This window comes from Ooceraea biroi, chromosome 6 (genome assembly GCF_003672135.1).
Source record: "Ooceraea biroi isolate clonal line C1 chromosome 6, Obir_v5.4, whole genome shotgun sequence".
Classification (NCBI taxonomy): Eukaryota; Metazoa; Arthropoda; class Insecta; order Hymenoptera; family Formicidae; genus Ooceraea; species Ooceraea biroi.
The window spans coordinates 10,726,100-10,749,868 of record NC_039511.1 but is presented as its reverse complement, the minus strand read 5'-3'; the positions used below and the strand labels follow the sequence as shown (position 1 = coordinate 10,749,868).

General features: G+C 36.4%; 2 protein-coding genes across 3 annotated transcripts in view; both read right to left on the bottom strand.

The window, feature by feature from the left end:
• The window catches only part of LOC105287188, a 51,368-nt gene extending 39,069 nt beyond the window's left edge, over positions 1-12,299 (bottom strand). The window contains exon 1 of one of the 2 annotated variants that reach the window (XM_011352685.3): positions 12,014-12,299. In XM_011352685.3, the coding sequence (XP_011350987.2) occupies positions 12,014-12,111 (98 nt within the window). In that variant the 5' untranslated portion in view covers positions 12,112-12,299. The other variant, XM_011352686.2, reaches the window with a different exon arrangement.
• A 510-nt stretch (positions 12,300-12,809) lies between these two features.
• LOC105287189 (dnaJ homolog subfamily C member 8) lies at positions 12,810-16,773 on the bottom strand. The gene is made up of 6 exons (XM_011352687.3): positions 16,653-16,773; positions 15,825-15,983; positions 15,687-15,753; positions 15,451-15,545; positions 15,184-15,329; positions 12,810-15,038 (listed from the first exon to the last, which is right to left on the bottom strand). The coding sequence occupies exons 1-6, from the start codon at positions 16,728-16,730 to the stop codon at positions 14,804-14,806; spliced, it is 780 nt and encodes a 259-aa protein (XP_011350989.1). The 5' UTR covers positions 16,731-16,773; the 3' UTR covers positions 12,810-14,803.
• Between the last annotated feature and the right edge of the window lie 6,996 nt (positions 16,774-23,769).

The following is a 23,769-nucleotide window of genomic DNA, read 5'->3' as shown; positions in this document are numbered from 1 at the left end:
CCAATTATCCCTCACATGTAAAAGCAATTTGAAAATCAGTTTTCATGTTTAAAAAATAGATTTAATTAATTTATAAATTAACCATGTTGAAACTGTACACGTGATATGGAAATACAAAATTCGCATAATCGAATTTCTCATAGAAATAATAAATTTTGAAAGTCACATTATTTCAAATCCTATTTCATGTATCTTCTATAGATAGTATTACATTGTACTACTACTGCAATTTCATGTAACACGCGATCAAAATCCTATATCTGTTTTGATAAAAAGATAAAATCTCGTGTAATTCTCTCGTGACTCTCACAGTAGTCGTGCATTTCATACTAGTATCCATTCTCTCTTTGTCCGCATTATAGCACAAAATGACAGATATACTGTATTTACTAAAGTTTTATTCCTCCCGATTTTCTCTTCCTTTTTATGTTTCATACCTTACTGTTTAAATATCCAGATTTCCAATTTAAATTATCCAGATTTCTCTCGAAACTTAAAACTTGATGTTCACTCAATAAATCCACGGTTACAATTGCACTGCACTGAAAGCATACACTCACTCTAGAAAGCATCGATGACAGTCGGAGTTCCAGACGTGCCTAGATCATTTCGGGGACCACTTTCAGGACAGTCGCGCGAGCGATTTTAGGACCTTGTCACCAACTCGCGAATTCGGGAATTGAAGCACGTAATACACGAATTATTCGAAAACAAAGCGGAGAAGGAAACGCGAATGGTCGCGTGCGGCTCCGCGACCCGGTCGGTCGAGAACACCTCGCGAGCTTGGCTCGTCGCGATCTCGCCGATCGGCGGTGGGCCCGCTGCCGATGGGCCCCTCGGCACGCTCCGCCTCGCTTCGCCTGGGCTCGCAGCTCGCTAGGTCCCACAGTCAGCGGGGGCGTGACTGGACGTACATTAGACGACAGTAATGCCTCGTGGTGGACGGCGTTTAACCGCGTTGGACGCCTAATATGGCCTTTCCACGCGGTTTCCGTCGCGGTAGGCTCGCTTGCATCCGGCAACGCGAATTTTTCATATGGATCTTGATGCAACATTTTGGGAAGTGTGATTATATGGGTCGAGGTCGGCCGAATCTCTGAAGTAATCGGCTATTTTATTGCGCACAACTTTAACGACGTGAAACGAATTCTTTACGCAAGAAATTCGAATTTAATGTACCTATGGCTCTCCGACAGATAAAATAACGATGTACTCAAAACATTTTTAGAAAGACAATTGTATTCGCGAGCTTTTCAAGGGAAGACACATGGAGAATGTAATAGTGATGAGAAAACGTTTACCTTACATAATAGCAATTAATACTGGATTTATTGGCTAGAAAACTCATAAGAACGTCAAAAGCATTGAATGCTGTTAAATTCTGTTATTTATTTGAGAGCTGTATGAAAAGAATGATAAATTATTCTATAGACAGGTAACTTAATGCTCTATCAAAGTGATAGCTTTTAAATATCTCTTCTTAACTTTGAATTGATTAACAAGCATAACTGTTTAATCCTATTAGAAAACATCTTGTACTTTCTCAAATGATTTGAAGCAGTGAAAGTATCGATGCACTGAAGGCTGGGATGTTCAGTGATATCAATGCTTGGTAGACAGCAACGGTTACTCGGCGCATCTACATTTTGGAAGACTTCTTCTTCGTGGTATCTTTTTTGTTAAATATATTCTTTTGTGTAAAAAATCCAAATCTACAACAGCAATGACTGCGAGAGTTTCGTTGATATATGATAAATATATAATAATATTAAATGACATTTTAAAAGCTTGCATTTTTAATAACATACTTGACATTATTTTTGCTATCTGAAATATATTGTAATATAAATACAATATATGTATATACACATATAATTTAAATATAAGTATTATATAAATTTCAGGGAAAAAGGCAGAAATATAACAGTTTATTTCCTAGATATTCAGGTCTGTCGATTAGCGGCAGAATTTAATTATACTTATATCGCAGATGTTGCAGCATCAACATTGATTTACATGTATCTTTGCAACTGCGAAGGAGGCAGTGCGTAGGAGGATAGATTCATATCGTTTCATTGATCATCGGGATTCTCTTGAGGATACCATATCGTAATAACGTGTCTAATCGCTAATCGAAATGTCTCTCGGAGAGGCGCATCAGGAAGAGTAAGTAACGACTTTCCACATACGTCGTTGATTTACGTGGAAACGAAACACCCGTTTATCTGGCTCGACCAACATGATAGAGATAACTTGTTACATCATATTTACTAATACATCATGTCGATCTGTATATATAGAATTATATATAGAATGTCTATATGCGGATATAAAAAGCTTATATGCCGATTATAAATAAGATTGTAAATGAGATCGATATCGATACGGAATCGATTTTTCTTCATTCAGTGACGTGAGGAAAAGATCTAAAAGTTTTAAGTTTTTATTAAACATTTTGAAATAAAAAATTGAAATTATTTAATATACATTAATAAATCAATAAAAAATTTAAGAAATTGTAATTAAAAAATGTAAAATTTTAATAGCCTCTGAAATTAATTTCTCATACAAAATTTCTCACAAAAAGAGAAAAGAAACATAAAGAAGGAAAAGAATGAGAATAATGAAAAAGATCCAAGAGCACACAGAACTTGAGAAAGTAATTAACTTCCAACTTAAAATGACGCTAAGAAGAAAAGGGCAATTAGGACCTCAAAGTCTGAAAAAACTTGTTTCGGCCTCTAATTGACCTCTCTTCTCTGCTCTGGTTTTATACTGTACAGCCTTTTCATTTGCCTTATTTAAATGACACTACAGTGTCTTGGAAATCTGAGAAAAGAGGAAATCAGGTCGCTCGGGTCAATATCTGGATACGAGAGCGTTATGACTCGACTATGACGAAGACACCTGCCCGTCACGACAAAATGTGGAACGGAAGAGGGTGAAAAAAATAATTATCGTCAAGCGAAAAGGACCCGCAAGTCGCGGTGCATCAGTCGTCTCTCGCGGGGCAATTTTCCCGTCATTACGTTAATTAAGTTACCGGGAGCGCATTGCAAGAGTGTTGTTATTAGCTTCTGATTCAGCCGACACGTGACCGTCATGATTATTCCCCTTTGTGCAATTGCAAAGGGCAAATTGCGCGATTACCCCTACATTTACCATAGACTTCGCGTGAGGTAAAGGGTTTTAATTCACGGTCGAAAGAAATAAATAATTGAAGAAACATAGAGTCGGCGAGAATCATGTAGATATGCAACTCATACTCTTAATTTATCTAATTATTACCTAATGGCAACATAGAAAGGGGTGAGTAAAAAGAATGCTGGCGATTCAAATTGGAACTTGATATCATTCAGATCATCAGACACATTCTGATAGAGAGATTTCTTGAAACATCTTCAGCGAGGAACGTCTCCAACATTTCTGGGCACACTTCCCTCGCCCAAATCAATCATTTATTGACGACACCAATTTCACCTAATGTTACTTCACACGGTTTGTTCTTTTATCAAGTTTATTTCATCTACCTCTCCTCCCCTTCCTGTTTTATTCATTTCTTTTGATAAATTCCACCTCTCAGCTTTCTTTCACGAAAATCATGTGTTTCCCCAGCTCCCCTACATTTCATTTAGTGTACATACACCGTCGTGACTCGACTCCACTTGCGCAACTGCGGCTCGAGAGAGACTCTCACGTGTCGGCAACAAGTCTCGCGACGGCGCGGCGGAGGCCGCTTCGGACACGTCAAAATATCGTCACGTTCGGTGCGTCGACCCTGCTGTTCACGTTCGCGAACGGCCGGGACAGGACAGGTTCGTTCGTCAGGATTTTTCGTTGCACCGCCTCGCGACGTGCGGCGCAGAAATCGCGACGTCGACGATTCCGCCGTGAAGACACCACGGTAGGTAGGTAGGTAGGTATGCACGCGCGCCGGAAGAACCGTTATTCAACCTTAAGGTTTAAGGTCCGTTCTCCAAGCAACCCGCGTCTGTGCGAGCGCACGCGAGTGCGAGCCTATTCGACCGGACACGCGCGGATTTCCGCGTTCCGATATTCGATTATTGAAGACCGCACCTTTGATCTCTTATCGGGCTAGTTAAGTTACTGTATTTATATTTTATACGTCTTGATACACTTTATGTGGATAAATAAAACTGCGTAAAGTGCAGGTGCAAGGTTCTCAAGACGCGTAATTAATAACGGAGTCTGTGGCTGAAGAAGAAGCGAAGTGTGCAAGAAAAAGTTACTGCAAACGTCGTATAGATACAATAAATCAAAAGTTTATGGAGCTCTCCTGTGACAGATTCTTGCATTACTGCATTTATTGAGGAAATGGCTGCTAAAGATAATAAAATGCTATTAAAACGTCTTTCTTATGCGATTATCCGTGTTTAAACAGTTATGCTGATAGCATTTATTGGCGACACCAATTTCACCTAACGTTACTTCACACGGTTTGTTCTTTTATCAAGTTTGTTTCATCTACTTCTCCTCCCCTTCCTGTTTTCGTCACTTCTTTTGATAAATTACACCTCTCAGCGTTCTTTCACGAAAATCTTCTAGCTCTTCTGCATTTTTTTGCTTCCTGCATTTGATGTCTAATAATTTTTATATCGTGTGTCATTTGAATAACGTGATTAGCTTCCGGATAGATAAAAGATAAAAGTTAATTTTTCTGTTTATTGGAAGGGAAAAACCTCCAGCGTATTCATTCAGGCATCTATATATCCCTCCTCATAATGAGCACCTGTCAACGGCTGTTTGCAGGTCAGGATATCCGCGACCGAATATAGCTCGCGTTATTCGCATGATATAACGCTACCGCATCGAGGATATTATGCGGGTATCACGCGTACACACACACAAACCCACATACACACACATTGTGCGTTCTTTCCACCTTCGTGTGAAAGCGCCATTCTGGCCGAACGGCACAGTGCGAGACACAGAAAGACGAGACTCGTTCACACGGGGGGTCATAGCTAGTCCCAAGGGAGCAGTCATTGACATTGGAGGAACGGAGGACGAAAGAGTGGAAGAGAAGAAAAAGCAAAAGAGAGAGAGAGAGGAACAACGATGGTACGTGAAACGTGACTAATATAGTCTCGCGGTGTCTTTATACGCCACCTTGACGCGCGCGCGCGCGACTCGTTCTTTTCTTCTTCGTCGCCGCGAAGATAACGTAGCCCTGCTGGCACCGTCGTCTCTCGTAAGATGACGATGAGGAGAGAAAAACCACGAGGAGAAAATTAATTCTGTCGGCGAATGTCCAGTCATTCATGAACGTCGCGAGTTCCAAGAAATTTTCCTCTCCAATCGTGACGTCGCCAAAAAATCTAATACAGCGTGATTGAATGCAAGAAAGGAGCAAGAATTCGCTTGGCACAATGTTGATTGACTCGATCGTAATTAGAAAAGAAAATAGCGATTCGTTAATTAAACGGATTAAAGAGCGGATTGCAGTATATGTATAGTTAATTATTATGGTCAGTGTTAATGAAGTTTTTCCCTCTCTCTCTTCTTCAGCGCAGACTGGACTACGGACAAATGGATAGTTAATGAGAATTTATTTATTATGAAGGTTGAGACCCGAGCCGCCCACGAGAGCGCGAGATAGCGCTTTTCGATATTGAGACAATTAAACACTTGTAAGAGGATAAACACATGAGATACGGTAAGTGTGTGCGAGGGTCGAAATTGCAGCTGCAACCTGTTATAATATTGGCAAATTGCACAGCGGAGGCATTAGGCGGTACACCGAAGACGTAAGAATGTGTCTAATTACACGCTCGTTCCGCCACGAAGAGTCGCTTAAGAGGAATATTATCCGCTGTTGAAATTCTGCGAAAGGCTTGAGAGAGCAATACGGCTAGTTCGATATCTATTTAACTCAATAGTCTATTTAACTTAAGTATATAAAACATTTTTAACTAATCGAAAAATACCATTATGAATATCTTTTAAATAACGGAATAAAAGTTTAAAATAATATAAAAGAATAAAAGTGATTTCATGTTTTCGACGAGTTTTCCATTTTGCTGTCGGAATTATTTGCGGACAATTCTGTGACTTGCCAGACACGGTAATCATGTGACGTGCACAGTCATTCGTTTAACGTGTACCAGCTGCATGACATGCATTCCAACCCTCTGAAATTTCCCTAGCAAATATCTAGATACAATATTTATTCATAATAAAATAGAATCCAAACAATGAATGGACGTAATTTGTCTTTAAGAAAACAATTAATAAAATAATCTACCTCTTCTATGCACATGTATTTATTACAAAAGCAAAATTCTTGCATAAAAAAATTTATTTACTGTTCTCTCTCTTTCTCTCTAATCGTGTCGTATTAGTTATATAATAATTATTAAATATGTGTGTCATAAATTCTTGATGTATCAATTTTGGTCCCATTCTGAATATCATTTTGTAAATCAGTAGCAAGTAACAATTTATATTTGTCAAGATAAACGTGTGTGCAGGAAAATAAATATATACAGCTACATCATTTTAGCGTTAGTAAAGTAAAGATATTCTTCTTAAACAACGAAGTAATCCTGGATAACGCCGAAACAGGTTTCACGGGAATATCTTACTCCCGACGATGATGGTATTCGACAGTCACCGTCGCACTGCCTGGCCATGTTTATCGGATTTTACTGCTGCGGGCAACAAGTAGAAAGTACAATACAGATATGCTGATAAAGCATTTGTTGCAAGATATGTGCGTGACAAATAAAAAAGAATTGAAATTCTTGTCGATTCGATCCGACCTAATTCTTCGAATGTTTTCTAACATCTGTAATACAGTTAAAAATATAAGAGAATAAATCAAATAAAAATAATCATTATTTTGTAATAATTTATAAAAGCATTCGTATCTATTAAAAAAATTAATGTATAGAATTCTTTAAAATTTAAAAGCAAAGTTTCAAATCTTCCTTTGCTTTGAATTGACAATTTGTTCCGTGAGTTGCAAAATGCGGAAGCACGATGTGAATTACATCGCGTGTACGTGATTCCTAAGAAATTCAATATACAACGTAGTCAGCAGTAAGAACGTGATTTATGATAAAATTACAAGGTAATTCCATTTATAGATGGAAATAAAGTAGAATTAAAATTAACACGTTTTTTTAAGTTATTGCTACTCTGGAAAGCAAGAAATATAAAGTGAACGAGATAATGCGAGATCTTATCAGCTGATAGGATAATTCGTTTTCAAACACTGGCGGCGCCGAGACAAAATAAAATTGCTCAAGCGACGAAATATAATAGCCGCCTTTTGCTTGTCTACGACAAGACTTTCCTTCATCAATTTCTTCTCTAATTGTCCGACTCACAAGCAACGAGTCAAAAATTCCTGTCATTAACGAAGTCTCCACTACCTGTCTGCAGCGTGAAACGCATAATCAGCGTATTCACTTCCGAACACGACACTGCTCTCACTTGCAACAAGTACACTCATGACCATTAAAGTTTCAACCTGATCAGTAATACATACTAAAATGTCTAAAAAATCTCAATTTTCTGAGAAAACTTGAATATCTAGATATTCAAGTTTTCTATATTCTATATTCTAAAAAAAATTTAATTGTAGGACAGATACAGTTATTATATATCCTAAAACAAAATTATACGAACATTACACAGGAAAGTGAGATTTATCTGCAATTTTACTATATCAATTTTACCTTTTTTGTAATATTATTTCATTCGGGAATTTTCTTCCATCATGTTGAAAAGTAGAAAGGTGCAATGTGAATATTCGATAATTTTCACTATAATATAAATTGTCATAATATAATATAAACCGGTTACCCAAACAGCAAAACTAAACCTGCAAGATATACATGACCAAAAAGCAAAAGACCAAAAAGAAGTTTTCTGGCACTCCTTATGCCTTTCAACTTCCTCTTAAACAACTTTTACATTTTATAGCAGCACTTTATGTGAGTCCTTAATAAAACGCTGCACACAACTAGATATATCAGTTTCAATCCAATGTAATATTTCCCTTTTTTTATCGCGAAATCAATAAACGTCGGAGAACAAAGATGATCATCAATGATCATCAATAACAAGCTTCTGCTCAACAATCTTCGCCATCATTTCTCACGACACGCACTGTATTTCACACTGACACAGGAAAAAGCATTCATCGCACTTTACTTTTACGTCTCTGCCGAAATAAATCCCAAGAGAAAGGGAGAGGAGAAAGAGAAAGAGAGAAACAGATAGAGAGAGAGAGAGAGAGAGAGAGAGAAAAAACCAAGCACAGACACAGAAAAAGAGAGATTACCCCTGCTGGTTCTCATCAGTGGTGGCTCCTTGTTGCACGATGCGGACCACGTCTGTCGTCGACATCGTCGGCACTCGCGTTACCGCGCACCGATCACCGGATCACCGATCGCGCATCGTGCCACTCCTCCTTTTTCGAAACCGGTGGAATCCTTCTCACGATCCTGATCCTCCCGCGATCAGGAGGAATCCCTTTTCGGCACACTTCACCGAAGCCCGAGGTGGCTGAGAGGAAGACAGAGGCAGAGGCGGCAAGAGAGTCTTCCTCACTTCACTTCGCGATTAACACACGTGCGTTCGCCAGGCCAGGCCAGGCCAGGCCGGGTTGCTGTCCAGGCTGGCTGGCGCCCGTCAAGGCTACGAGAGAGCGATCCGGGGCCCGTTCTTCAGCTCCGGTCCCGGTATCCGCCCTCGCGCGTCTACCTGGTCTACCCGCGGTGCAGCAGCGGCAGCAGCAACAGCAAGAGGAGGTGGACGAGGAGAAGGAGGAGACGGTGGTCGGCGAAACCACGAAGAGTTGCACACACGGCGGTGAACACCACCTCACTGAGACCCAGACGAGTGTCGCGCTGAGCCGCTCGTCGGTCTTACCTGTGCACACGCACGCACACGTCGTTTTTTTCCACCTGTCCGTGTGGATGCCGTGTTCTTTTCCTCGTACGCGTACAGGCGAAGTGCCTCCTGATACGCGTGTGCCTCGTGTGTGTAAACTGGTGTGGCCTGCTCTTTGCGTTCTACCTGGTTGTGCTTGAATGTGTGCGTGCGCTGGCGCGCGGTCTTCCCTTCCTTCTATTCTGCGGATGTACATATGAGGACTTGGCATGTGTGTGTGTGTGTGTGTGATCTACGCAACTGGAGCGGCGTGTTCTTTGACATCCACCTGTGTGTGTGTGTAAGCGCGTGTAGCGCCACATCACGTTTTCCACTCGCGCGCACGCACATTATACAAGCACGGTTCCCCATTGTGAAGTGTAGCGGCGTTCCTTCCCTCGTGCATGTGTACGATCATGTGATGCTTGACTGTATGCGTCTCTGTGTAATGATGCGCCACGTTTCTTCTCTCTGTATACACACGCGGAATTCTTGGGTCCCGCGTGTCTGTGTGGTGCCGTTTACCTGACTCCGGAGCTATGCGTTGGTATCAGGGAGAGGTCGCGTGTATGTGAGCGTGCGTGAACGTATACCTGCGTAGTGTGTGGGATCAGTGATGTATGACGGAATCTGATACCCAAGAAATTCGAAAGATCAAAATGAAATTACAGTGTCAGTTTAACATTATATTAACATTAAGGTGACATGAAATAAAATACACGTTACATACACGTAAAATAATTAAACTTTTGTAGATTCAGATATTAAATTCTGCTTATGTGTGCATATTTTACAATTACACAAGACTTTTCTCTCATATTCAGTAATGTCATGTAACGTGATATAACCCAACAAACTCTGCTGACAAAGCATTTGTTAGCTAACAATATTTCGTGACGAAATTTCTGCAACGTATTTTGTTGTTGCATCGCGCTTTCTTAAGTTTCTTAAAATATTTTTATTCACTTTTTCGTCAATATTGAGAATTAAATTCATATTATTAAAAGACTCAATACATTAATTTGTCAACACATGTCAGTAGTTTGTAAAATATAATATTTTAAATGTTTTGCTTCTACATAAATATACATGATCTAGAACCCTCCGATGCACCAGTGGCGATGATCTCGTCGGTCGCGAGCGGTGCAGCACGCGTGACGTCAATAGATCATCAAGCATTCGCTTTTTTTTATCGTAAATCGCCTGGAGGCGAATATCTGAATAATTTAAATAACTGTCCGGGAGCGAGAGAAGGATAGCAATGTCGCAGGAAGTAATCCGATTGTGAGTCTCTATTGAGCCTGCGGTCAATGTTATTCCTGCAACTTCTCTCGCGTGATTCACCCACATAAAGTATCGATTTTCCGCTACAATTTAACATAATAACATTTATTCCTTATTCAAGACTGTCGGATGGCAGGAAACTCGATTTCTATATTTTCTAATAACAATTTTATTCTATTGTGTATGTCATGATTAGTTGTTAAAAATAAATTACCAATTGATACCACAAAGTGTGTGTGCGTGTATGTGTTTGCAATTAATTAAATACAAGAGCAAATATGCAGTATGCAGCAAAAGTGATCGGCAATTTATGTTCCAACAATATATATTAAAAAAATTAATATATTTAAAGAAAGTGATCTTTCTATTGTGATTACTCTTACTATACTTACTATGACTTATTAATTACTATCTAAATAATTGATTTCTCTCAAATTATTCTCTTATAGTCTACATTTATTGCACACACTGTACCACCGGACGCGTAACAGTACGCCAATCTTTTAATACTTTCGGTTTCTTCTTATTCCTCTCGTTTCGATCTCGCGAGGACTAAACTGTCGCAGCCGGTTTTGCGATTTCTCTCTCCCTATCTCCCTCGCGGTACCCGCACGGAAATGCATCTCGCATCTACATATCTAGGAAAGCTGCAACGAAAACGCGGTAGGCATTGCTACTTGTTGCGCACTACCCGCGACCACGTACATACACCTGTCACGAGAGCGCAAATGCATCGCGTGGGATGCGTTGTCGTGCAGTAAGTGGTCCCTGGATGCATTGTATGCATCGATACACGCTCAAAAGCCATCCTGTACAGATTTGCTCAAGAATAAATGCCTGAACGTGCGAGCAATCACTTTTTAAAAGAGATAAATTACAGCCTCTTAAGTATTGATTTATGGAATTCCGTGAGTTTATTAATTAATGCAATAGAAATATAATTATTAGAAATATAAATATACACATTCCGAAAATTGCTTCAATTAATTTACAGATTCTTTTGCAATTAGAGATATCGGATTATTTTTGTTTCATACGCGTGTCAGTATAAGGAGTTCACACAGGATTGCTTTTTGAATTCCAGTCGCGTGCTGTCCGTGAATGGTAAAGCAATTACGTGAAATGTATTTAATCGCGATGAGGGTGCATTGATCTCGATTAGTTTGATGTTCTCTTTTTTTAGCAATGCTATCATGCTGATAGTAATGACCAACATTGGCATTAACTGCAATTTCTCAGAAAATTTATCCTCAAGTTACTTAACATTCCAAATAGGAATAAATTAAAGAACGAAATAGAAAATAATTGACATATTTATTACTTTTGTTACGAGTTTGTCACAAGTTTCCTTCTCATATTTATAGCCCAACAGCTCTCTTCAATAACAGAATGTGTTAGTCATAGATAAAAAAAAAACATATGCATTGCTTACTACGCTGTAAAGCGTATTCATCGTCAAAGTACAATATATTTACAAATCGTAAAGCCGAGACAACGGCAAAGGTCAGGAGAATCAATGTCCGTAGTAAGAAATTTAATAGAAGAACGAAAGAAAATAATTGATTTTGTCTTCCAGTCAGTACATGCGAAGTATGAGCAACTTGTCATCGTTCTGACACGTTTAAAATTACATAATACCTTTTTAAACAATTATTCATTATATTGTAATAAGATTATTTCATATATGTGTAATAACATTGTGATAATATTGTGATAGATGTGATAAGATTTTTCGAATAAAATAGAATTTTGCTGAAAATCCTTAGTTTTACTCAGTCCTTACTGTATCTTCGATCAAAAGACTCAACATTATTGATTCAATACTCACATTAGCCTCACCAGCTCCCTTCCTCGAACATCTTCCACTCTCTGAAGAACTCCGAGTAATTTGTCTATGTATCTTTCCACTTCCTGTCGATTCTTCATGTTGTACCGCGGCGACAACTTTTTTAACAGGTCAAGTTACTCGAATCTCGATTTTCAAAAAAGTTTCTTAGCAATTTCTGTCCGTACGTGCTGCCCAGCGTCACGTGCGATGTAATACTGACGTGGAATGTTGATACCGGCGCGCTTCCTGGGGTGCCGAGTGCCTTGTAGAACCATCCATCCATTTATACTATACCTGTGTCCTGTGTCATGGTATGACGTCACGACGTAAATAGTGCCGAAAATAAGAATATTGATAAGAAATTTCTACCTCATTAGAAATAAAATTCTATTTCGATCGACGTGAAACATTAGCTATTACATATTATGTATATTTATCTTCCGATTTATGTGAATGATATATGTATATATATAAAATATTATTCTTGTGTGTACAATTTATATTATATATTATAATTTATATCGAGTTTAATTTATATTATATTATATTGCACTTGTAATGTATATAACAAGTGACAGTAAGCTGTCATGATTGCTGCATGATCAGCAAGCAATTAGCGATATTATGTACACATTGAATATGAAAAGTAGGACATTACAATATATAGTTTTATTTATAGATTCCTTAATTAATTAATTAATTAAAATTCGAATTTGATGTTTCCTTTCCTGCGGTTTTTTTGTCAGCTCCAAACCGATTAAAGAATCTGAACAGGCGAAAGAAAATATACGGGAGCTTAGGTATACCCTGTATATATGATATATTTTTTACAAAGATTGCAACGCGTGGAATAAGAACAGTTCTATTCATTTTTTTCGCACAATGCACGATTGCAGATCTCGCGTCGCGGTGTGTGCCGTAACGCACGATTCAATGGAAGATTCTTTAATGCATTTATATATATAATAATATACATACCACAGATGATCACGTTCGAAGTCATGACATGGCGATGTGCAAAGAACAGTCTTTTTAGAAAGAATTCATACATATATATATTCACACTTCATAGTTAAATCCAACGTTCGAACGACGCGGTTTTACCCTCAATAGATCTTTTGCGATTGTTGACGCAACGCTACGTATTGAGATATTCGCGAAACGAGGAAAGAGCCGTCGCAATACCGTATTTGATATAATAAATGGAGAGAGAGATTGGCAATACGATAATTCGAATTCTCGATCGCTGTAGAATCAAACCTGCGATTCCACGAAATAAATGTTCCCTGTGTAGTAGAAAAGTATCTTGTAATTTGTGATATTTTATAAATTTTCTATCAAAAATTTGATGAACGATTTCAATGATTAAACATTAGATATTCAAGATTTCGTATAGATATTTAGTAGATATTTAATAACTTAGATATATGTTGTTATGAAAAACATAAATGTCTCCGTATGCCCTCTATGACTCCACGAGTTTTACGATTTTAATTCTGCATATATCAATTTACATTCGCAAAATACGACATTGTGAAGACCCTTTGAGTTTCCGAATAGACATACACCGAACTGTACTTTCACTACGATGGACAATCGTACGTTTAATAGTAAAAGTACGAGACACATGTAGATTATAAAATTGACAATTATTGACGCAACGACGACGTATTGCGAATGTACAATGCACTGGAGAAAAGTTTTTTTCCTCCCGATTTTTTTTACATATGCGAGTCGTGTAAGGCTCCCTGATCGTCAAACTTTGCGAAGGGACACGAGACTTACGCACAAAAGACTCACGATCAGGCCGTGTATTTTGAAGGCGGCGTAAAGTGTCTTTCATAAATTAATCTAAATTTCGATAAATTTTCAACATGCTTGAACAGATTTTTAGTCACGTGCAAATGCATCTCGCTAGTCAAGACAGATAATTTGTTCGCACGTGGTTTTTTACGTCGTTTTCAAAATAAGCAGCGTGACTTCACACACGTAGGCAGACGTAGGTGCATTCAGTCAGTCAATCACGTATACCGCGTGTCACAAAGATACGTATTCTTTGTTAAATGGCTCGTGCCATTGCTAAACCTTGTCTCCACAGTTTTCTCTCTCTCTCTCTCTCTCTTGTAATGACACACATCTAATACCTTACTTTCCCGTAGCACTGGCGTCTATTTTTAACATCCTCATTCTGGCCTCAAATCGCGGTTGTCTAAGCGGAAAAGTGGACTTGCCGCCGATTTCACCAAACTTCTACAAACTTCTGTGTCAATGGCTATACGAAGTATTATATATGCAGCGTAATACAGTCATATTGACGAACAAAGACGGCGCGTCAAGTCTCGGCTTGTCAAAAATAGAAGTGACTTGATGATCCCTAGCAAGAATTTTTCGCCCCGATAAAAACAAAAGGATACACTTGCAGGTCCTGCCCAATGGCCAGTTTTGTTCACAGAAGATCGATGAAATCGACCGTTAATGCGATATCTCCTAGAAACTCGAATTTCCGTATTCAATTTCGCGCTTAATTCGGCAATGGACGCCCAAAGTGAGGAACTCTGATCTTGCGAGTGGAGATAAAGCACCGCAATGTTTTTTTTTTTCTTTCGATTCAAACGGCCAGAGTGATCCAAGGCGTCCACTGCCGGATCGGTATTACGCCGTGTTGAATCACTTACCCTACCTTAACGCTGCGAGAAAATCTTTAATGTAAAGTATCAAGTCGACTAAACTCAGAAAATTCCGTAAATCTGGAAATCGCAGGTGGAAGGACCGGCAGAGGAGAATCCACGATTATCGCGACTCCGCCTTCGTCTTCGGCGGCCTGAAGGCTTTCAATTTTTTCGCCTTCTTCTGCTTCGTGGCACTGCTGCCGGACTGGAACGCCTTCCAGCTGTCGACGCGTGATTGCCTGGATTCCTCGAAGTTCCGTTGCCACTCGCGCTCCAGCGCGGCCTGAGCCTCCGCGGATAATTCTTCCTCGCGCTTTCTCTTGCGCTGCTCTGCGTCTCTCGTTGCCAATTCTCGCCTGTAACAAGAGGCACAATGACCGTTCAAGAGAAGAGAGAAATATAAATCTTCACGTTTAAATGCCGAATGGCAGAATTTAAGTGAAGAAAAAACAAATATATTAATTAAATAGAATTTAAATTTAATTTATATTGTAAACCGACCTTCTTCGCTCCATGTCGGCGAAAAGTTTCATCGTCATCACCCAAACCGCGTGTCTGTAACCTTCCTCCGTTTCTTCCTCCAACAACGTTGGCACCGCATTCTCAGATTTTCCCTCTTTTTTCTGTTTCTTCTTCTTCTCCGCGATCTTTAAAATCCAATGTTATACATTACACAATTAAAATTGAGAAAATATAACGTGACTTGGTCCAACGCTTCTTTGACGTAAAGCTAAAATTAGGAGTATTAATAAACAATTAACTACTTGCCATGTGATCAGTCCGGGCTTTCGCTTCCTCAATAACGTCCATGCATTTCGATCTGGTTTCCTCGTTTTCCAAGGTCTTCCATGCTTTATTAACGACTGGAAACAGCGAGATATTTCATTATCATTTATATTATATTTATATTTATATTATATTTATTTATATTATGTTTATATTTATATGACGCGATTCCACACGAAAATGTCTCTACATATTAGTCAATTGTGGCTTAGACTTACTTTCAAAGGCTTGTTGTGCTCTTTCGGCATCATCCTGATTTTTGTCCGGATGCACCAGGATTGACATCTGCGAAAAGAAATATAAAAGAAAATTTAAATTGTATTCACTCCACAGACACAGAAAAAATAGATACTTACACGACGGTATTTCTTTTTGATTTCATCTATTCCTGTGTTTGGTTCGATCTGCAGGACTTCAAATGGGTTCAAGTTAAAGTAGGATGAGCCAGGTCGTAACAATCTGTCGATTTGTTGTTTGGGGGTTAGCACAGAGTCCCTTTTCTCAATTTCCTTGACCTATGTAAAGAGAATTTTTAATAAGAGAATATCAGAAATGTAACAAAAGAATATTAGCTAGATTATATTCTTTTAGCAAGATTATATTTTTTTAAATATTTCATATAAGTACATGTCAATACATGTAAAGCTGTCAAATATAAATTTTATATTAAAAGAATGCAAGGAAATATAATGCCTGTTACTTGATATAAACAAATCGTCAACAGAAACCAACAGACACTAATGACACTGCAATGATAATGACGTTGCACTGTTATCTAAAGTTAAACAACTATTTAAAGGAGAGTGGCAAAATACTTATCGCAATAATGTCTAATAATAGTTTAGCAAAGAGTGACGTGTAGTGAATAGAATGCAATGCACATTACGAGAAATAAATACAAACATGTCGGTATAGGTTAGGAGGAACACCAACATCAACACCATTTTCTGCAGTATTACTCGCGAAATGCGATAATATTACGTGCGCTTATTTAAAACAACGAGGACACGAATTAATATGAAGAAATATGTTTGCTGTCAATTTATTTCGAGCATAAAGCGACGATTATCGGAATTGCTGGTTCGAGTTTGTTTACGTGACTGCTCGAAAGCGTAGAAGCGATTAATGGTCCGTCGACGGCGCTGAGTTCAGAGAAACGCCGAGATCAATCGAATTCTGCGTACCTCTGAGTAAAATTCGTTGAATTCATCCTCTTTCTTGGCGGGATTTTCACTAGGTAAACTGGAATCGGTAGCAGCCATCTTATTTGTTAAAGACTCGGGACTCGACAATGTCGCCGTCTGGCGGTAGCTTGCGTTCTTATCCAATGTAGCTGATGATAAAATGATTCTATAATCTGCTTTATCGGTATTCAAAAATTGCGAGTTGAAAAAGTTCTTTAACTGGAAAAGATTTATTAACTGGGTTTATGAATAAACATTTGCATATGATTGTCCTAACTAACATGGATTTTGGATTGCGATATGGACTATCAATAGATTTTTGCAAATGACCGTTGTAACTATTAATATGGATTTTTGATTTCGCTTATGGTTTACTGATATACGTTGAAGATGGTCTAACGAATAGACCGAAACCTTTATTGATTGATTTGTACTCAAATTAAATTGTATTAAGCACATACATCTTGCTTCGCTGTGATTATATTATTTTAAATTATTTGAAAAAGTTTAGCCTTTCGAAATTTTTTCTTACTCCGAGTAGGTCTGAGACTTTTATATTGTTAATTGGCATATTACCAAGATTTCCCGACTATTGCAAATCCTTTAGATTTAGAAATGAAAAAGTTATCGAGCTTAAAAGATTTTTCTTTTCCGAGGAGTTCTGAGTTGATATCATTATTTTTTATATTGCCTAGAATTCTCTGTTATTGAAAATACCGTAAATTCAGAAATGAAAAAGTTCTCGAGTTTAAGATTTTTTTCTTCTCAGAGGAGTTCTGAGTTGATGATATCATTATTTTTTATATTGCCTAGAGTTCTCTGCTATTGAAAATACCGTAAATTCAGAAATGAAAAAGTTCTCGAGTTTAAAATTTTTTTCTTCTCAGAGGAGTTCTGAGTTGATGATATCATTAATTTTTATATTGCCTAGAGTTCTCTGCTATTGAAAATCCTGTAAAACCAGAAATGAAAAAGTTCTAGCCCGTAGAAATTTATTTATTATTATGCGATCTACATTGTATAATTCCAAACAGAATTAAGAAATTTTTACATTGTCTTGAATCGGAACCTTATATAAAATAGAGATCAACTATGTGAATAATTATATTACTTGGAAAAAATATTGCACGACGTAATTTTGATTTAAAACTACATAAATAATATAGAAATTAACTAGAAAATCTATTACTTTATTATTACTCTTTGACCGATATTCATTGTTGATTTTAATTATCATTTAACATATCTGCAGTTTTATATAATTAACTATAAAAAATTATAAATCAACATTTTAAAGATTAAAGTACAATAAATTGTAATATATTCACACAAAAATTCCAAACTTATAACTTAAAATTTGACAACTTAAATATTTTCTTACTAAGTAGAAATGTCGATTTCTAAAATGAAATATTACACAAAAATATTGCACAAGCTTCAACAAGATTTCATTCTATTAAGACGAATATGTTCCTTTTGGGGGATGTTAAGGAAAGCGCATCGGAAATTCAATGTAAAATTTCGTAATATTTTATTAACAAAGCTTAACAACCAATAAACGAGTAATGCCTTTCTCACTGTAACAAAGACACAGCGAACGAAATCAGAGCGATATTATTGCGGCATACACTTCCGTCAAACTGATCGATTGACTCTAGTATATATCTAATATATATAGTCGCGATAACTAGCCTAATAACATACAATAACTACACACTATATCCCTCCATCAGGAAAGTCACAAGTGCGATAAATAGAGAGAGGAGGGAGGGCCGGTGGAGTTACTATAGCATAACGTTCTATGACATCTAGCACTTGTTATGTTTCATTGTCTAATCTAGCATGACTTCTAAATCTCTAATCGTTTACTATTGAACACCTGTCGAGACATAAAGGCGTTACTGTCATCGAATCGCAAGGGCTGCACCGGCAATAAACGCAGATGCAAGCTGCATCTTTGGAAGGATTTAACTTCCGATGCTTGGATATCCAAGGATTCGCTACGACGAATAAAACTCGCGAAAGAACACACTATGATTTAAAAATGTACGAAAAATATGTAAAAAAATGGACATAACTTTGCTACTTGGAAATATTTTGAAATTTTTTCACATATTTGAGAAGATTATATAATTTTTATTCTTTTCTTCTGCGTAAATTTAATGGTGGCAAAATGTAAAACTGGATGCAATCCTCGCGACTCGACCGTAACGAAACATAGAAATTTCACAACAGTGTTAGTTTATCTGCACGTGACTATATGCTACGCCACACTAGCGATTAATATAATGGATCAGTAATTGAAACGGGAAAGCGGGTGCGTTACGATAACAGTTACGATTACTCTATAATTCAGTAAAGATCCAATCGGATTGCAGAATGCGGATGCATAATAAATCGGACTCGCGTCTCAGGATCATCGACTATCTGTGAGACATCATGTAAATTTGTTGTAAGAAGATCTTAGCGTGACAAAAACAATTTTGCAAAATTTGTATTAGATAAGTTTGCATCTAAGATTTTCGTACAATTTATCAGAGATTTTTAAAAACTCATATATATATATATATATATATATATATATATATGTTAATCTATTCTCTCTTTCTTTCTACAAAAACCGTGAAAATTGGTAACACACAGACAGTCAGGTAACAATCATAATTAATAATTATAAGTATAAATATAACAACTGTAGATTCTTATTCTAATAAAAAATAATTGCCCATAAAAAAATAATCGTAAAATGTAGTCTTCAATCAATTTCTAGATGTAAAAGAAATTATTCTTGTGTATGTACGTATATGCGTCTAAATTTTAATTTTTTCTAAAACTGGTAGACAACTTTTGTTTTATACCGTCCATACGCCTCGTTGCATCGTATATTTTTACGACGCCGAGAACGTATTTATTACAGTGCACATTTTCCAAAGTACGCAAAAGCTAGCTGAACTAACGCTCTATATACCTTACTATACATCAAGACTCTAAGTAAAAGGGACTACTTCACTTTGCCGGATTAAAACGAAAGATGAGTGCATACGTACAAGGTGATTGATACCTCCTGAATTTTTACATAGGGTGTCCCACCATCAATGATGTTTGAACGTATAAATTCTTCAAATATTCCTGTTCTCATACGTAATTCTGCTGAAATATCGACAAAAGTTTATTACAGCCATTAAAATGGCATTTTTTTTCAAAAAAGAGATTCTCGATCGCTACTTGCAATAAAATAATACAAATACAAAAGCATATTCACAAATTCAACAATCACCTTCTTAAATGACATATTGTTACAAAAAGTGTAAATTTGTACGTAAATTTCTCTCTCTCTCTCTCTCTTTTCTCGCTTTCTTTATAAAAATATACCAAAGTTAATTAAATACATTAATTTCACAATATATAAATTCTCCTCCCCTTTGTAAATTGCCTTATTTTTGTAAGGACTTCATCCGCAAGGAGTAGGACACCCTGTATAATGTAATACTGCAAATAACTGATCTCGAGGGATGTCGATCTTCTCGTGAGTGTTTCCTCATTTGGGTGAACTCGTCAACGAGGAATTTGTCAAAATATATTTCTTCGTAAAAATGTTACACTTATATGTACGACTTATCGATATGCACCCAAAACGCTTATTGTTAATAAAAAGCTGAATATATATATGTGTATATGTTCGACGTGTAGAAGAAAGCGGATTAAAACGTTAGAGATTCTTTTTTTTATGTGAACATGCGTTTCGCGCGCGCGCGCGAGAGAGCATATGCGATTATACAGACAGACAATGTAACGTGATGATTATAGACAAATAGAGAGATTGGTCAAGAATATCATTTGTAAATTCGCAAACATACTTAAGTAGGAGCGACAACGAGATTGGGAGAAAAATCTAGTTTCCTCGCAACGGAAATCCACCGGATTCCTCGCAATTAATAGTATCGTACACTTATCCATACGTATTTAATCGTTAATGGTCCTTCGATCTCGTTATCGTTATTTTATTTTATGAAACTGACACGTTACTGATACATATTTTGTTTCGCAAACTTTGAATCACATTTTGAACATTTTTTAATCACTATTGATCAACAACGTGTGATATCTTTGCTTTTTTTGTGACTGATTGAATGAAAATTTTTTATTTTGAATTAAAATTTTAGTCATGTAACGAAATTTACGTAACACTTGCAATATTTTTAATGAAATAAGTGCAAACGCTTAAGAATCGCATTTATGTTAGATATGTCTTACGAGAGATCGAGGGACTATTAAGGACGAAAGAGATATTTAATTATAATACTAATACAGTTATGTAAATCTACCATATACACGCTCTTTTAAAACACATTCGGTAGATCTCTCATATCTGACACCTCTGTAAACGTTCGTCATTTTATACTTAGATGATAAATAGCTATTCTCGCTGAAGTGATCTTCAGTCCTGCATATCGTATCATATCTTATCATATTCATTTCTCTGTAATATTCTTAAAACATTTCCCCAAGTTTCCATTAAGTTTCTTCTGGTATTACATATTTCTCTATAATAATTAATATTCTCCATAATAATTATTATTTGTTACAAAGATACACTCTCGACACTCAACATAATTTGATTCAAGGAACTCAATTATTATCGATATCACATAATCCCCCGAGAATGTCTCTAATTAAATATTCATCGTCAAAGAGAAACAAGAAGAAGCAACTGCGTCCAGCATTATAAATTGATCCAGGAATAATAATTAAATTGTACAATGATCAGTTCAGCGTACGAGAGCACCGCTCTCAAAGTTACAGCCAGCACTCTATAAAAACATGACAGACACATGACAGGCACGCACGCATGCATATAGGCACACACACATACATATGCACACAAGTCTTTGCATTCGCACACACACACTCGCGTATAAACTTTCAAAATCTACTTGGCACTCTCCTAGTTTCGTCGAAAAGGCGAGCACGCTTGCTATTATTCTTCAATTCAGAGACATTGCATATCGAGTAGTAGCTGTATTCCGTCGCTACACATACGGTTTTTTAGCATTACGCTATACATCTTATAAGTTCATCTTATACGTTACACAGTAATTGGTCTAAGAAAGTTCTCCGGTTGCATAAAAAATAGCTTAGCTGCACCGCGCCCGGAGCGAGTCAATCGCCCGGTGATAAACGCGAGTTTACAGTTTAATCCTCCTTTATACGGTGATATTGTAAGAGCCCGTTTGCACCGCGCGATTTTCGCACAATCGACTTGCGTTGATCCTTAAACATAGTATTTCTCTGATTCAAGGCAAAAATATCTGTAATAGGAACCAAAAGGAGCTAGGAAAACGATGAATGTGAGATCAATTGGTGGTTTCAGTGATTTTCAACACTGTTGATCTGATCATGAGTAATTTTAACAATATCGTACTGAAAATCGTACAGTAAGAGCGAGCATTAAATAGTACAATGATCGATTTTAGCTATTGATATAACTAAAGGAGAAATTGAAGATCGTAAAGGGAGGGTCTATGCATGTATTGTTTTTTTTATAGAGAAGATAAGATAGTAGTTAATCATGTTTTATATAAATAATTTCTAGTAGTAATAAATATAGAATATATTGTATGTGAGGTGTAATATAACAACAATAATATTCAGTTTTCACATAAATCTCTCATGTATAAATTCTAATTATGATATAAGATTTAAATATATTTATATTACGAAATATTTAATTATGACACTAATTATATAATTTAATGAATTACAAAAAAGTTTATTACTATAGCCAAAACAATTTAATATGTTTTTATGAGTTATAATTTAAAACAATTTTGATTTCTATCAGATTTATTTACTTATTCAACTATGAAATAATTAATTTTGTTAATTTATTAGCATTTAGACCCCCGTTGGACTTCGAAGCCTTCAATTAATATCCGATATAGATTTATATATTCATTATCTTGGTCGCAAATATTATTAGCGGTTTTGATATACAAGACTATAAATATTTTTACACAAGTTGCATCGTAAAACAGATAAATAGATATAAAGATCTCCGTATGACACATGAATATTTAGACTTTAAAGTGCCGGAAAATATATTCCGATTATACGCGGAATATCAAAGCTTCTTCCTTAAAATAATATCGGTTTTTCCGAAAATTTTTCTGAGGAGTTTCAGAAAATTGTTCGAAAACATTTTTGTTTGCAAAATATATGGAGAATACCCATTCTTTGGTAAAAAAAGACACTTCTCTTTATCTCTTAAGTGAAAATACCCTGCAAATTTCTTTAGCGTATAAATATCTTGAGAAAAATTAATCTTTCAATATATGAATCTCCTATTCCAAAATTCCAAAGAATCATAGCAAAATTAATAATCGATATTCTGCATTTCGTGATGTTTCATTCGGTAAATTATTTTGTGTGTGTGTGTGTGTGTGTGTATGTGTGTATGTGTGTCTGTGTTTGAAGACTTGTATCAAATGCCTTCTGACAATATATTGCAATGTTTTTTATATACATAGTGGAAGATAAATGCATACGTCAAAAGCTCTATTCTAAACAGTTAATGCAGAGAAAAGATTTTATAAACGTGCTGGATGCAGACAGATTGTTATGGCACAATTTCTGAAATTAAATGAATTACACTGATTTTGATGAGTCCTTTGATCTTTTCCCGACAATATAATTGCCGTACATTAAAAAGTATTAACATTTAAAGCTAATAACAACATAATAGCATATTATGTTGTTGCATATTGCATAATGCATGAATGATATATTGCATAATATATCATTGATTACTGCTTTTACTCGATGCTACAATGCTTTTATTTATATCAACATCATTGTTGTTGTATATCGGAAACGCGTAATAATAGAAATTATTGTTCGTTTGATTGTTTAACAGAATATACAAAGCTAATAACAAATATACAATGTACAAAGCTAAAACGTTGGGCAATTTTTGATTATTTTCTTTTTCAAAAGAGTGTCTTCTCTCTAAAAATATCTTTTTTGGATAAAAATTTTGATTCTCAATGTCCAAGATCATTTAATTATTAAATCAGCATTTACGTATAAAAATAATAATAAAATCATTAGAGGAAAACCG